This window comes from Haliotis rufescens, unplaced genomic scaffold (genome assembly GCF_023055435.1).
Source record: "Haliotis rufescens isolate VD_foot unplaced genomic scaffold, xgHalRufe1.0.p SCAF_13, whole genome shotgun sequence".
Lineage (NCBI taxonomy): Eukaryota > Metazoa > Mollusca > Gastropoda > Lepetellida > Haliotidae > Haliotis > Haliotis rufescens.
Window position 1 is genome coordinate 40,334,053 of NW_025963813.1, and position 13,638 is coordinate 40,347,690.

Here is a 13,638-nt window from a genome sequence, read left to right on the forward strand (position 1 = left end):
TGATTCCGTAGATGCACCAACCGAATGGTTGTTATGTTGACGTGACGTCAGACTTGGATGGCCAGCTTGTTGCAAGCCCTGAGTGTTTCCCTACTGTAGATAACGTCTTAACTATGATATTGTGCTAATGATTCAACATTTATCATAAGTAGGACAATGTGATTCTGCATATGTCACTATTTCAAGGTCCCTAGCAATCTATTCCTGGTCTTTAGAGGCCAATAGATCGCATAAAGTGGTCAGATTTCAGACTGGCCCGCGAGTCATCATCATGTGACACAAACCTACATGTACTTTAAGTATAAATATATTTACAAATGAGCATGCATATTCAAATAACTTATAAACATAAATAAATAAAAGTTACATAATTAAAGAGAAAGATTATCTTGTACCAGATGTGTGTATCATGTTGTACTTTCATGACTTTTTACCTTGACACCCTTATCTAGTGACATATTTATCTGTGTTAGTTGGTTTGCTGTTTAACGCCGTACTCAGCAATATTCCAGTTATACGACGGCGGTCTGTAAATAATCGAGTCTGGACCAGACAATCCAATAATTGATATCATGAGCATCGATCGACGCACTTGGGATCGATGACTTGCATCAGCCAAGTCAGAGAGCTGGACCACTCGATCCCATTAGTCGCCTTTTACGACAAGCATAGTCGCCTCTTACGACAAGCATAGTCGCCTCTTACGACAAGCATAGTCGCCTCTTACGACAAGCACTGTCTGTGTTAACGATTGGTAATACGGTTAAGACGAGGGGAGTCACCTACGCCTACCGCAATGCTTGAGTCACTTTACGACACATATCGGGATGCTAACAACATTAACAACAGTTAGATATGCAGACGCATAATAAGCTTTGAGTCTGGAGTTATCAATCAGGAGCAAGAATTTCCTGATAACATTTAGCCACCTAGCCGTAAAACGCCTCTGCACTACAGTGCCATTCCAGGCGCTGTGAAGAGTAATGTGTTCTACATTTACTCGGGATTTGACATCCGTAACACGTCCACGACGTGTCTCTTTCAAATTTTGTGGCCTACGATTTTACCGAACGTTAACACAGGCCCAGTGTATGTAGATGCGTAATGTGTTCTACATTTACTTCGGGATTTGACATCCGTAACACGTCCACAACGTGTCTCTTCCAAGTTTTGTGGCCTACGATTTTATCGAACGTTATCACAAGCCCAGTGTAAGTAGATGCGTAATGTGTTCTACATTTACTTCGGGATTTGACATCCGTAATACGTCCACAACATGTCTCTTCCAAATTTTGTGGCCTACGATTTTATCGAACGTTATCACAAGCCAAGTGTAAGTAGATGTGAGGTAAGAACGTATTTAGTTAATTTGACAGTTTAGTAAACGTATATATGTACATGTAAAACACATGGCTAGGTTGCTTGTTTGTGTTGTGGAAAACGAAGCCCTGAAAACGAAACTCTGAAGAAATGTCTCTTGGTTAAATTGACACAGTAACAGACAGTTTGTTTGAAAGAGACCGAGGGCAGTCAAATGTATATGTTGTCAGTTGTCTCATTTAGACAGCGGAACAGATTCCGATGAACAGAACAAATGAGCTTTACCAAGGTCAGAGGCGCACGGGTTTTCAGACTAAGTTGCCAATGACAATGTCATGCTTCCATCTCATAAAGTGTCCATATAATTGACACACTTATTGATTTTCTACACCCACGGGACCGGTTTTTACACCAAACAAACGCAAATTTGGGAGGAAATGCATGCAAGAACACGATTTGCGTATATTTCCTCTATGTGTCAATGCCCGAAACAGATTCAATTTGGCATAAAGGGCAAAATAGCTGGGTAAATTATATGAATGGACAACTGATAATCAGTCATGACATGGTCTTCGCGAAAAGGGTATGCACGTCCTGCCCTACTGGGCAACGTAGGAGGCGTAAGTCTGTCATCTTGAAGACGTTACAAGAAGAAGAACGCAATGCCAACAAAGGAAATGCATATATTTGTAATGGAACATTGCATTAATTTATTACGCTTCACACATTCCACTTGTAACAATCACCTGCAGATATCAACATCCGCATCAGGGAACACGGCAAACCCGAAGGTCCTTGCTGGCAGCATGAGGAGCCCGCCATAGGCCTTTTGAGGGGGCATGTCGGGGATGGTGTTGTTCACATAATCCAGTCGTTTACCATTTAGTGTCACATTCCTGAAATTACAACGTCAACTGAAATTAAGGACAACACTAGCGAAGATTAACCGTAATGTCTTTAGTTATATGAGTGATCACGTTTGAGTATGTATCACATTATATAAAGTAAAACGCACTGCGTTTCATTAGCCTGTATCATAAAGTGTTCTTGTTCCTCTGTGTATCAGTCTCTGCCATATGACCATCATCATGTATCCCTTTACTTGCCTTGATGTAAGTTCTGTGAACTCTGGTCTGAGCCAGAAGAGATCCATATTCTTTTGGAATTGTGGGAAGGTGACGACGGTGGTGTAGATGTTGACGTTGACGATGTAGATTACAACACTACCCGGCTTGTAGTTGTATACACTATTCAAAGATACGGAAACATGTTGGATCGAAAAGTTACAATATGTTGGCACATCCGAAGTCATTACATTACATGCACGTTATGGAAATGGATGACTACAGAGGAGACATTTATGTTCTAGAAGTTGATGTTCAAATATAAAAAGGACCACTGACTATCCCATTCAACACCTTCCAACTGTGTACCTGTTCTGTTTTGCACAGTGGGCATAGACCCTGAAGCTGTTGGTTGAGTTGGTCTGCACGGATAACACTTTATTCCCAACCAGTCTCTTGTAGAGCAAGGTCAGCCAGTAGTCCTGGAAAGTGACAATTGTCTATGCATCAAGTAGGTCTGAATCATTTTCAATTAAATCTTGTGCTATCAAACACATAACACTAATGTATTCAGGTTTGCTTCATAAAAGTTACTGTTAGGGGCTGAGTGGGTGACAAGGGAGACACTTTACAAGTAATTATCAAAGACTGGACACACTGAACCATACACGGGCAATTTGACTGTTGTCAAATGTATTACTGACATGTAAGCAGTTAGAGAGTATGGATTTGATTAAGTAATGAGGTTATTATATACTGACTGCCTCCAGAATCAGAGAAAGCAGAGACATCAAATACAACTGACAAAATGTTTTTAATTTATTTTCGAAAGAAACACCTTGTGCAAAGATGGATTTTAGCCAGTCCCGACGGAACAAGATGCCATGATATTTGTACCTACCGAATAAGGTTCAAATGTGTTCATCTCGATCAGAGAATAATTGTGTCCATAGTACGATTGTCTTAAAACCCCTTTAAGTCCCATCCGTGAGGCAACCCCGAGCTTGTCTAACCATCTGAAATATTAATTTGAAGCTAGGTGATTCAAATGCGGGATGAATAATTGCTCACATGCTTGTCGAGGTAGGGTTGCGCATTCATTCTGGCACTAGCCACAACAATAAAAGTCCTCAAACCTGAGGAATCACGCATTCAACTTACACGCATCTTCGCTACATTAAAAGGGGGCACGGGCGGCCTAGTCGTCAAGGGCGCCGCGATTCACTGTGCAGAGTTGCGTCCCTTGGGCACGCTAAAAACCTATGATTGTGGGTTCGAATCACGGGTCGCCCCGATTATGTTTCTAGGTTTGTCAGCACCATAACCCGTGCTCGTGGGTAAACCTGAAGTGGTAAACGTCTGAGAACTGCATCACATCGGGCTTTCCTCCCATACTAAGCTGACACTCCGTGATATAAGTGGAATACTGTTAAAAGCGGCGTTAAACCCAACTCACTCACACTCACCAGATTAAACAAGGCTGTATATCATTTTTTTCAGCTGACAGATGATGTCCGTAGTTTTATGTGTGTTTGTTGTTTCTGTTTGGTCCAGGTCCATATCGTCAACTAACTGGCTACTAAATATATCCTCAGCAGCATGAGGGTGAGTAGGTCTCCATGCAGGATCTGGCTGATTCTGTGGCACCATGCCCCGACTGCTCTTGCCGTCAAACTCTGGTTTGCCAGATCCAGTATTGTGTATTTACAATATGCACCGCTAAAGCTTGACTATTTCTAACTACCTCGCAAAAGAACACCAATGCACTATTAACCGGGGGGTAACTATAAACCGTTTGGTCGTCACGCTGTTGACCCAGGTTCCATTCCTCACACTGGTAGGTTCCGTGAAGCCAGTTTCTGGTATGCCCTACTGATGGAAAAGGTGTAAGTACATACTCGCTCTATAAATTGTTATACTTTGTAACTTTGTATACTTAAAGTAACTTTTAAAAAAAGAGACAATACTCACAGAAACCCAGCTACATATCTATCAGATAACGCTGGAGTTCCCCCGCCGTAGAAGGACGATGTCTCCCCAAGCCAAAGGGGAGTGTCGGGGTTGGAGGGGGTGGTGACGTTACGCACTCTGTGGATATCAGATATCAGGCTGTCCATCACCTTGGGGTCGATACAGGTGTTCACTGTAGCATCAGCTTCGAAGGCATAGTACCTAAACATTTAAATGATTTTCAAATGTGACGCTAAGGAAAGCTCGTGTATTAAGTGTCCCTACTGCAATATTAATAAGCGTAGAGTAGTAACATGTGTTGTTACAAAAACGTAATACAACACATGTTTCTGAAGATGACACAGCTTAAGACTCACTGGTGAAAGGTGATTCTGTCAACGGCCTTGCTTCCTTCGCCTTCGAAGAAACTGAAAAATCATCAATAGGAATTCTAGCATCAAACTCGGTCATAATTGTGAATACCGTTTTCGGTAATTGAATGGTGTGAGCTACTGGATTGGTGTCGGGGATACTTTACAATGATTTATATATCGCTTATCATATTACCGCATTAAAACAGTTGAGAAGATTGACCATGTCCATGAGGTATGATTTGTTACTTTCACATCAGTATCATGCTACTGGTACCAAGAAGACAATGTGTGCCAATCTTGAAAACATGTTTTCTAAGTTTCCACTTACTTCTGAAACAATATGGATTTCGGTCCTGAGATACCTGTTACATCTGGTCCAATCACCAGCGTGGATTCGAACCCAGGAGTAGACTTGAGGATTTCCCTAAGATGGACAAAATCTCGCCCAAGCTGTGCTCCAGAAATTGTATTGGTGAAGGGTTCGGGGAAATATTCAGGTTCTAGAGACCAAAGAAACTACAGTATTGTATCAAGAATATGATTATTGACGTTACAGTACATACGTCATGCTCTAAACATATCGACTTTGAGGTTGGTAGGAATTTCACCGTACACATATGTGACGGTAATAAATACGGAGTAATCATCAAGGTAGGCGGAGGAATTATCCAGGTATAACTATACATACTTAGTAAAGCATAATATGGTATACAAAGATGCTACGTTGTATATGATATGGAATGAGCTGTAGAACCATACACTACCATTTCCGAGTTCAAATGCAGGTATCTTGTAATTCCTAGCATTGCTATAGGTTATCAGTTCTTTGGCGTTGTCAGGGTCCCACTGTCCTTCTTTCCGCTTCAACACATTGAGGGCAAACACCAAATCCCACCCAACGTTCTTCACAAAGGCATTAAGCTCGTCCCATTTAGCATCTTAAACATACGATATTCAAGTGTATCATACAGTGGGTAAGATTCTCAGCAGGATGACGCCAACGAATAAAAAGCCGGATAAACATGCAAACATAAGGTGACGTAAGTACTCAGTGTTTGGAAACAAACGTGGCGTCGCCCTTGTATATCGGCGATCGAGTCAAAAGGGAGCATCGGTGATCTGGACCTATTTGAGAGATACTATATCATAGTTCTATAAAGAAGTCATTCTTGGTTCTGAGTAATGGAACTGTTCCTGAAGGACAACGTGAACGATAGAGCCTTACTTTGATTCCACCACCAAACCAACGTCCGACTTGCCTACTATATAGTTGATCAACTTCAAAATGTTCGTTGAAGCATGTTGTCACATCATGTTTTTGTTATCACTTCTAAAACTAAAGGTCGACCCGTGAAGATCCGGGGTAGAATAGGTCTTCAGCAACCCGTCACTCTATTTCTGATTTATCACTGACATTATTACGTAATATATTAATGCGCAAATTCCAGGAAACCTTGCAAAGTTAAGGAACCATTGGTAAGAGATGAGAATACATATTTCGATAATAGTTTTAGGAATGACATTATACGATAAAGATGTCATCACGCTTGTGTGTGCTTGGAAGTTAAACCCTATGTACAATGTTCATTCCTTGTAGAGGATATTTACCATCCCAAAACACACTCGCGTCATATCCCCCATATATCCTTCTCATAAAAACAAGAAGATATTCATTTTAACCAATGTATTGCAGGTCACTGATTCATATGTACATGTGGCAGAGGTATTATATTGAACATTGCAGATTTTAGGTACAATCGAGGACTCCAGAGAGCTTTACTTGACTTTTGTTCAAAAGTAATTTGATCAGTGTTACAACATTCAAAGCCTAGGTAAAGGTTTCTAAAAGTTTTATTGTAGACATCATGAGGAGGTTTCCAAATTTGACACACCAGTGGCGAAAATGATGTCCGAGACGATTCTCCTGTTATTATTGTCATGGGTACTAAATACTAAATACTCCAAAACCAGGTATCATATGTATATATATCATGTCATGTCATGTAAACATACCAGTATAAGTGGAGTTTGCACTTGTACCCCCATGTCCTGTTGGGTCAAAGGTCATGAAGTCTCCAGGTGTTCCCCCTATTCTCAGATAGCCCGGGGATAATGCTTTTGCCAGGGTCTGCACTTTAGGTGAACTAAAACGTTGTTTAAGATGAAAAATATTCTCAGAAACAGTAAATATTTGTTTTCTTTCAAACTTAAAGATAATTCATCATACTCATTTGATGTAGTGTTACAGTGAATCACAATACACTCACCTTAAATCAAGTCCCTCCCAGTTAACAGATATTGCTAGCATTGACGAATCCAATGTCACCCCGACGAAATGGTCATCTATCGTTGTTATTTCCTTGTCTGTAGAAACAGTGACAGAAACAGACTGACCCACTGTACTTTGCACATATAAGGAGCAGAGTATAACGAGCACACGTATCCAATTCATGGTGTCAGCAGCTCGCGTGTATGTTAATGTGTATCTACATAAAGAAGTATGCCATTTAATGTGAACGAGTGACCTCGTGTCAATGACAAAGTGATGATAAGCCAGAACTGATAAAACAACTCGTTTACTTTGCTTATTTCAGGGACATAGAAGCTCATGTCAGAAAATAAAGCGACAAAATCCGTTCCATATGGAAAAAGGCAGAGTCAATTGTACGACCCCGACTATATCATGAGCATGTGTTTTTGAATCACTATCAAAAAGTTAAAATACTAGGTGTTCGCGAAAGGGGGAGCGTATCCTGCTCCACGGTGGCACCCGTCACAAACACATGCAAAGGCAAGTCAATTGATCACCTGAAAAAAAGCACGGAAACATCCTGTACAGGTCAAAATTGGGAATTGCTTCGGACATCAGTTTTGGCACTGATGCGTCAAATTCGGAAATGTCTTCCACATGTCCACCATAAAGCTTTTTGAAAGTTTTACTTAGGCCTTGGCGGTCTCATGATCACTGGTTTCCTTTATTTCTAGCTCAGGTAGGTACCTGCCTTGTACTTGTGATGTTTGAGAAGTGATTGCCCAATCAAATACTTGAAGAGCAAGTAAACTCAACACAGCAACGTTGCAGATTTTAATACTCTAGGGCATACTTGATCACAAATGCTTGATAAAAAAAATGCAATAGGAAAATAGCGTAAAAAAGACGATAACAAATCAATCCCTGAACAACTTCACGTCATTGCATCTAGTCTGAGGTCACTCCCCTCTACTTGGCCCAACACTCTCAGTCCAGGCTTAGATCACTCCCCGTTGGGCTTAAATCAATCCCTTACATTTTCACAGTATTCTACTTCGACTCTTCTGTTCTGGCATACAGTCCAACTGCAGTTAAAACGAGATCAAAGGGACCACCAATTTTAAATAAGTCAATCCATTAAGAATTCAGATTGATTCTAGATTGATAGAGCCTCGGATGCGGTCACTCCCCACTACTAAAAGGAAACACTCACTCCAGGTTCAAATCACTCCCCAATGGGCTCAAATCAATCCCTTGCATTTTCACAGTATTCTATTTCTACTGTTCTGTTTTGGCATACAGCGCTGAAGTTTTCAGGTCTTCATGTGACATTCATACTTGAAGTGGTAGAAGTAGATTGTCGACATACATTATTATTTGTAGACAGTGAAATTATCAGTGTATATTACTGTTGAATTAACATATGACATCAAGCGCCCGTTACAAATCTGAAAGGAAGTTTAATTTTACCCGAAGATATGTCAGATCTATCAAGTACTTACGTTGAGAGTCACTGGTGTTCCACTTTGTTTTCAGTCATACTAATCATAGCAGGCTTATGTAAAAAATCAACATATGAAAAAAATACTTCAAGCATTCAAGCAATTGTGTATATCCATGTCAAATAAATATACACGCGCCCAGTCTACCTGACGGTTTGTGTGGGGTCTTCCTTCCTATCCAGCACCTACTGATATGGATACAAATACACCCCAGTGTGGACATCTCACACATGCCACAACTAAATATGCCTAACTGAATATCTCACAAAAATAACATGACCACTCGATTAACTATATTCCCATACCATGTACGAAGTGAAAACTTTTCAAATATATATACTACCCATCAAAAGTTTAGACTCACCAGTGTAAATGTAGCCACTCACTATACTCAACTGTTTCAAACCAGATAATGCCAAATATTCTAAACTTTTTACAGGTATTGTTAGCACATGAACTGATGTGGCGTAAAACCAAATCTGCAACGGTGAAAAGATAAGAGTTTGTCGTTCATTAATTGATAAAACTCTGTGAAATGTCGCACATTTTTAAACAAAATTCGCACCAAAACGCAGGTGTTCACATGCACGATAATGCACGTGTTTTAGGAGCAATTTGACGCGGGATACTCGTGCAATTCATCTTTATAAGGATTGCAGTTGGCTCTTCTGAGTTAGTGGAGAAATTCTTCTTTTATGCAAGCATGGGTAGAGGGAGAATCTCCGTATTGAGCAACGACATCAAGCCTTGGCACTGCTACAAGATGGCAGATCACAACGGTATGTTGCCAGACGTCTTGGCGTATCCCAATAGGCAGTTTCCAACCTCTGGATACGCTTTCAACAGACCAACTCCGTCCAGGATCGACCCAGGTCGGGTAGGTCAAGGGTAACATCACAGCAAGATGACCGATGCGTCTTTTTGCTGTTTCTCAGGGGCAGACACATTACAGCCACAGCAGCCAATAATGTTTTCCAACAAGCTACAGGACGACGTGTATCTGTATCAACAATACGCCGCCGATTACGTCACTACGGACTGCGGGCACGTCGTCCAGCTGTAAGACCCCCTCTTACACCACGCCACCGTCAGAACAGACTGAATTGGGCAAATGGACATTTACGCTGGGGTCCCCGCAGATGGGCAAGGGTACTCTTCTCCGACGAATCAAGGTTCAATCTGCATTTCAACGATGGTCGGATCCCAGTCTACAGACGTCAGGGAGAGCGGTACGCTGACGTTGCTGTTGTGGAGCATGATCGATTTGGAGGTGGATCCGTTATCGTCTGGGGAGGTATCACCCTGACTGGAAGAACTGATTTACTGGTACAGGATGGAAATCTGACTGGCCAGAGATACAGGGACGAGATCATCATTCCTATTGTGCTTCCATTCTTAAGGGCCATGCCAGGTCACGCGGTTTTCAAAGATGATAATGCCAGGCCTCACAGAGCTCGCATCGTGTCAGCTTGTTTACAACAAAATGGGGTGAATCGAATGGATTAGCGAGCATTATCGCCCGATATGAACCCCACTGAGCATGTTTGGGATCTGCTGGGACGGCGTGTTTATGCCAGAGTTCCTCCCCCTGCTAACCTTCGCCAAAGTCGCAATGCATTGTTTGAGGAGTGGCAAACATTCCCCAGCGGCAGATTGAACTGTTCTTTCGTGGTATGCAACGTCGATGCAATGTCTGTGTTAGAGCCAGGGGTGGTCATACCCGTTATTAAATTTTGCAATTTCACTTTTGTATGGTACTAGCCAATACGGCATTCTGGTTCACTAATCATCAATGCACACGTCCTTGTGAACAAGGATATGAAGACCTAAATGAATGATTTTGTTATTTTTTATCGGTAGCTTTCACAAATACGATTTTCTTACGAGATATAGTGAGTGGTTTCAGTGAGTCTAAACTTTTGATGGGTAGTATATATCAATGAGTGAGTGACAATTCAGTGTGATTTTGGCTATAAAAGGATTTAAAGACAAGAAACAGTAGTCCACTGTGGCACTGTGGTTTGGTGGCATTCTTGATGGGGTCTCTAAATTGATGGTGGAGGTAGTCGACATTGTCGTTTGGAGCCAGTTGTTGGAGTACATCATAGAACCCTTCAGATCCCTCAACACCAGATTCTAGGAACATCAGACATCTGTCAACAAACAAGACCCAAAGTCCACCATTTCCGAATACCACTCAAGAACCAAGTTGAACCATGTTGGAAGCCACCAAAGTCCAGTCTACCATCAACAGCAACTGGCGACAATAAAGAAGCCATTTACACCAGGAGACACCAGCCAGCCATTAACAGTGACCAGGGAACCTATCGGGGCGGTCGGGTAGCCTAGTGGTTAAAGCGTTGGCTCGTCACGCCGAAGACCCGGGTTCGATTCCCGACATGGGTACAATGTGTGAAGCCCATTTCTGGTGTCCCCCGCCGTGATATTGCTGGAATATTGCTAAAAGCGGCGTAAAACCATATTCACTCACTCACTATCAGCCCAGTGCTTTGGACTTACGAGTCTTACTTTGATTATTGTCTGTGGTAATTATCCAGCAGGCTTTCATTAGTCCGTTTCCATTGCTACTACCTGTCAGTGCTTATTGCCCCCTGCCTCCCGTTTGACCATTGTCCATAACCAATCAGTGATAATTTGAGTCCTGGCTTCCAATTGTCATCCTATCGGCGCCAATTAGCTGTTGGTTTCCCTTGTTAAGTTTCAACCTTTGTGATCTTATTACTTTTGTTGCTCTTACAGGTACATATATATGTTCTCACATGCTTCATAACATTACCTGATGAAGGAGTAAGTATATACTCCAAAACCTTGTGTTACAATATAGGAGTTGACATCCATAAATTCTCTTTTTATGTGAATCACTTCTAAAAGCCATTCAAAGACTTGATACAGATTTCTGGGTTAGCATATTGTTTCAATTTTGTAATCGACACCTCACCGCATTCGGATTAGAATAAGTCCCAAGAAAACTTTTCTGGTCGTTAGAGGAGACCAATGAGATCAAGTGGTCAGGTCCGATGACTTGGTTGATGGCGCGTCATCGAACCTCGATAGAGTGGATCGTGGTTCAAAATATCAACCACTGGGTTGTCTGGTGCAGACTCAATTGTTAACAGACTGCCGCCGTATAGTTGGACTATTGCTGAATGCAGTGTTTAACAACAAACAAACGTACTACATACAAACACGTCATTTACAAACACGATAGATCCTCATTTCCTCATATCATCCCTTGTATGTCATTTAAAATCATATCTCGTTTATCGATCATATCTTGAATCAAACTAAAAACTAAATACATCATGAATCGAGATGTTATACGGGATTGGATATTCCAATGTCTTACAATAATTTCGCATGTTCCTATTACACGGTGGGTAATCACGCATTTCAGTTCGTGAGTTTTTTGTTTCATGTATTGTGAAGAACACAATACCGTTGTCCAGGTCAAAGCCGTGTATGTCATATCCTTTCTGGGTGATGTAGTCGAGCACTTGATCTGCATTGTTCAGGTCCTAGAGTCTTTCTGCTGAAGCACCCTAAGCCCAAAGATAAGACCCCTGTCTGGGATGAGATGGACGGATGCCTACGACACGACAGGACAAGAACCAGCCAGTAAATCTAGCTCAGATGGGACAATATTTGGAACAACCGCCCTCATGCTATTTTCAATCTGCATTACAAATTAAGTGATCATTGTGACCTCAAATATTTGAACATGTAGCAGCCTGCACAAAACACTATGTCATTGTATATAGTACTCACCTGTGAGTACAATGTTAGATATATTCTGTGCCTGCACACATGGGTATCCGTTCCTCGTGGGGATTGCAGGGAGAAAACGCTCGAGTCAACACGGATTCCGCAGTTGGGCATCAATATGAACAATGTCTGAAATATATCAAGTCACACGATTAATCGAATCCCTACGCATTGACCCATTGTAATCTACGTGACAACATCCCAACATCTACGTGAGCGCGTGCTATCTTAATCATGAAAAGAGCCAACAACGCCGATTTGAAGCGTCCTAGGCGCATATAGTCCCCTGCACGACTACCAGAGCTGTCCAGGTGGAACCTGGCGCGGTGAACTGTAAACTGTCCCAGTCTTGTCTTCTGAACGTCAGAACGTCTATACGAAGCTAGGCGTGCCTGCCGTTGACGTTGAAGGAAAATTGCGCGTATCGCTGGACATCAGGGCCTGATATTAAGCTCCCTCATCTGGTTGCATACGATCCTGCCACTAATTGGTCTCAACGTAGGTAGTGCTGTTAGTGTGGCAGTTTGGTATTACGATTCCGTAAATGCACCAACCGAATATGGTTGTCTTGTTGACGTGACGTCACACGGGGACATCCATCTCGTGGCATATCATAAGTGTTACCCACTGTAGATTAAGTCTCCAAAGACTATTGTGTTTTCATGAACATGAAAATGTGTGGGAACTTCGTTTTGCGCCAATCCTGTTTGGAGCATATCCACAGAGTGATGTTGATTTTCAGCAAGCCGTACGTGGCACTGCGTCAGCGTTAGTTACCACGGTAACCTTTTCCCGTTTGTATACGACATGGGTGGCTTTTAGTCTTTCTTATCTTGGCCACAGTGAAAAGTTTGTTGAAATCTATTCCAAGTCAAAATGGCATCAAACGTGACACCAACAACAATGTCGTCTTTTGTATGAAGAACCGAGTCTGTACGGATGTCTTCAGACAAAGACGTAGATTTACAGACAAGACTGAAGATACTGACCGTCACTAGAGTAAAATGTCTGTGGCAGCCATTGTCTGGTTGGCACATGAGATGAGACAGCAGAATCGCACGACGAGGGCAGAGGCCGTGTTACTATGTTTCTGGATTACCAGACTGACATTACTATCTTATCTGTTTTAAAGCTGATTCACAAGTTATTCAAACCCAGATCTTGCAATTCTATCAAGTATTCTTATTGTTTCTACCCGTTCGAATAGGGTTAGAATAGGTCTTCAGCAACCCATGCTTGCTGTAGGAAGCAACTATGCTCGTCGTAAGATCGGGTGGTCACACTCGCTGACTTGATTGATGCGTGTCATCGTGTCCCAAATTGCGTGGATCGATGCTCATGATGTCAATCACTGGATTTTCCCAATCGAAAAGCCATCAAAATTGGTATGAAAA

The 13,638-nt window shown here is 41.9% G+C and overlaps 1 protein-coding gene across 1 annotated transcript; it reads right to left on the reverse strand.

The window, feature by feature from the left end:
• Positions 1 to 2,006: 2,006 nt before the first annotated feature.
• LOC125378683 (heparanase-like) lies at positions 2,007 to 9,288 on the reverse strand. The gene is made up of 10 exons (XM_048394623.1): positions 6,976 to 9,288; positions 6,722 to 6,852; positions 5,473 to 5,646; positions 5,037 to 5,208; positions 4,712 to 4,762; positions 4,356 to 4,556; positions 3,286 to 3,400; positions 2,754 to 2,866; positions 2,427 to 2,567; positions 2,007 to 2,216 (listed from the first exon to the last, which is right to left on the reverse strand). Exons 1-10 carry the CDS (start codon positions 7,158 to 7,160, stop codon positions 2,063 to 2,065), a joined length of 1,437 nt encoding a protein of 478 aa, XP_048250580.1. The 5' UTR covers positions 7,161 to 9,288; the 3' UTR covers positions 2,007 to 2,062.
• Positions 9,289 to 13,638: the final 4,350 nt, after the last annotated feature.

What these genes read in the sequence shown, in the direction of transcription:
- LOC125378683 (XM_048394623.1), bottom strand. Translation starts at nt 7,160, where the DNA reads ATGAATTGGATACGTGTGCTCGTTATACTCTGCTCCTTATATGTGCAA. An exon ending in TGGGAGGGACTTGATTTAAG is followed by an intron (nt 6,853 to 6,975) that starts GTGAGTGTATTG and finishes ACAACGTTTTAG; the next exon opens with TTCACCTAAAGTGCAGACCC. An exon ending in CACTGTGCAAAACAGAACAG is followed by an intron (nt 2,568 to 2,753) that starts GTACACAGTTGG and finishes ATCTTTGAATAG; the next exon opens with TGTATACAACTACAAGCCGG.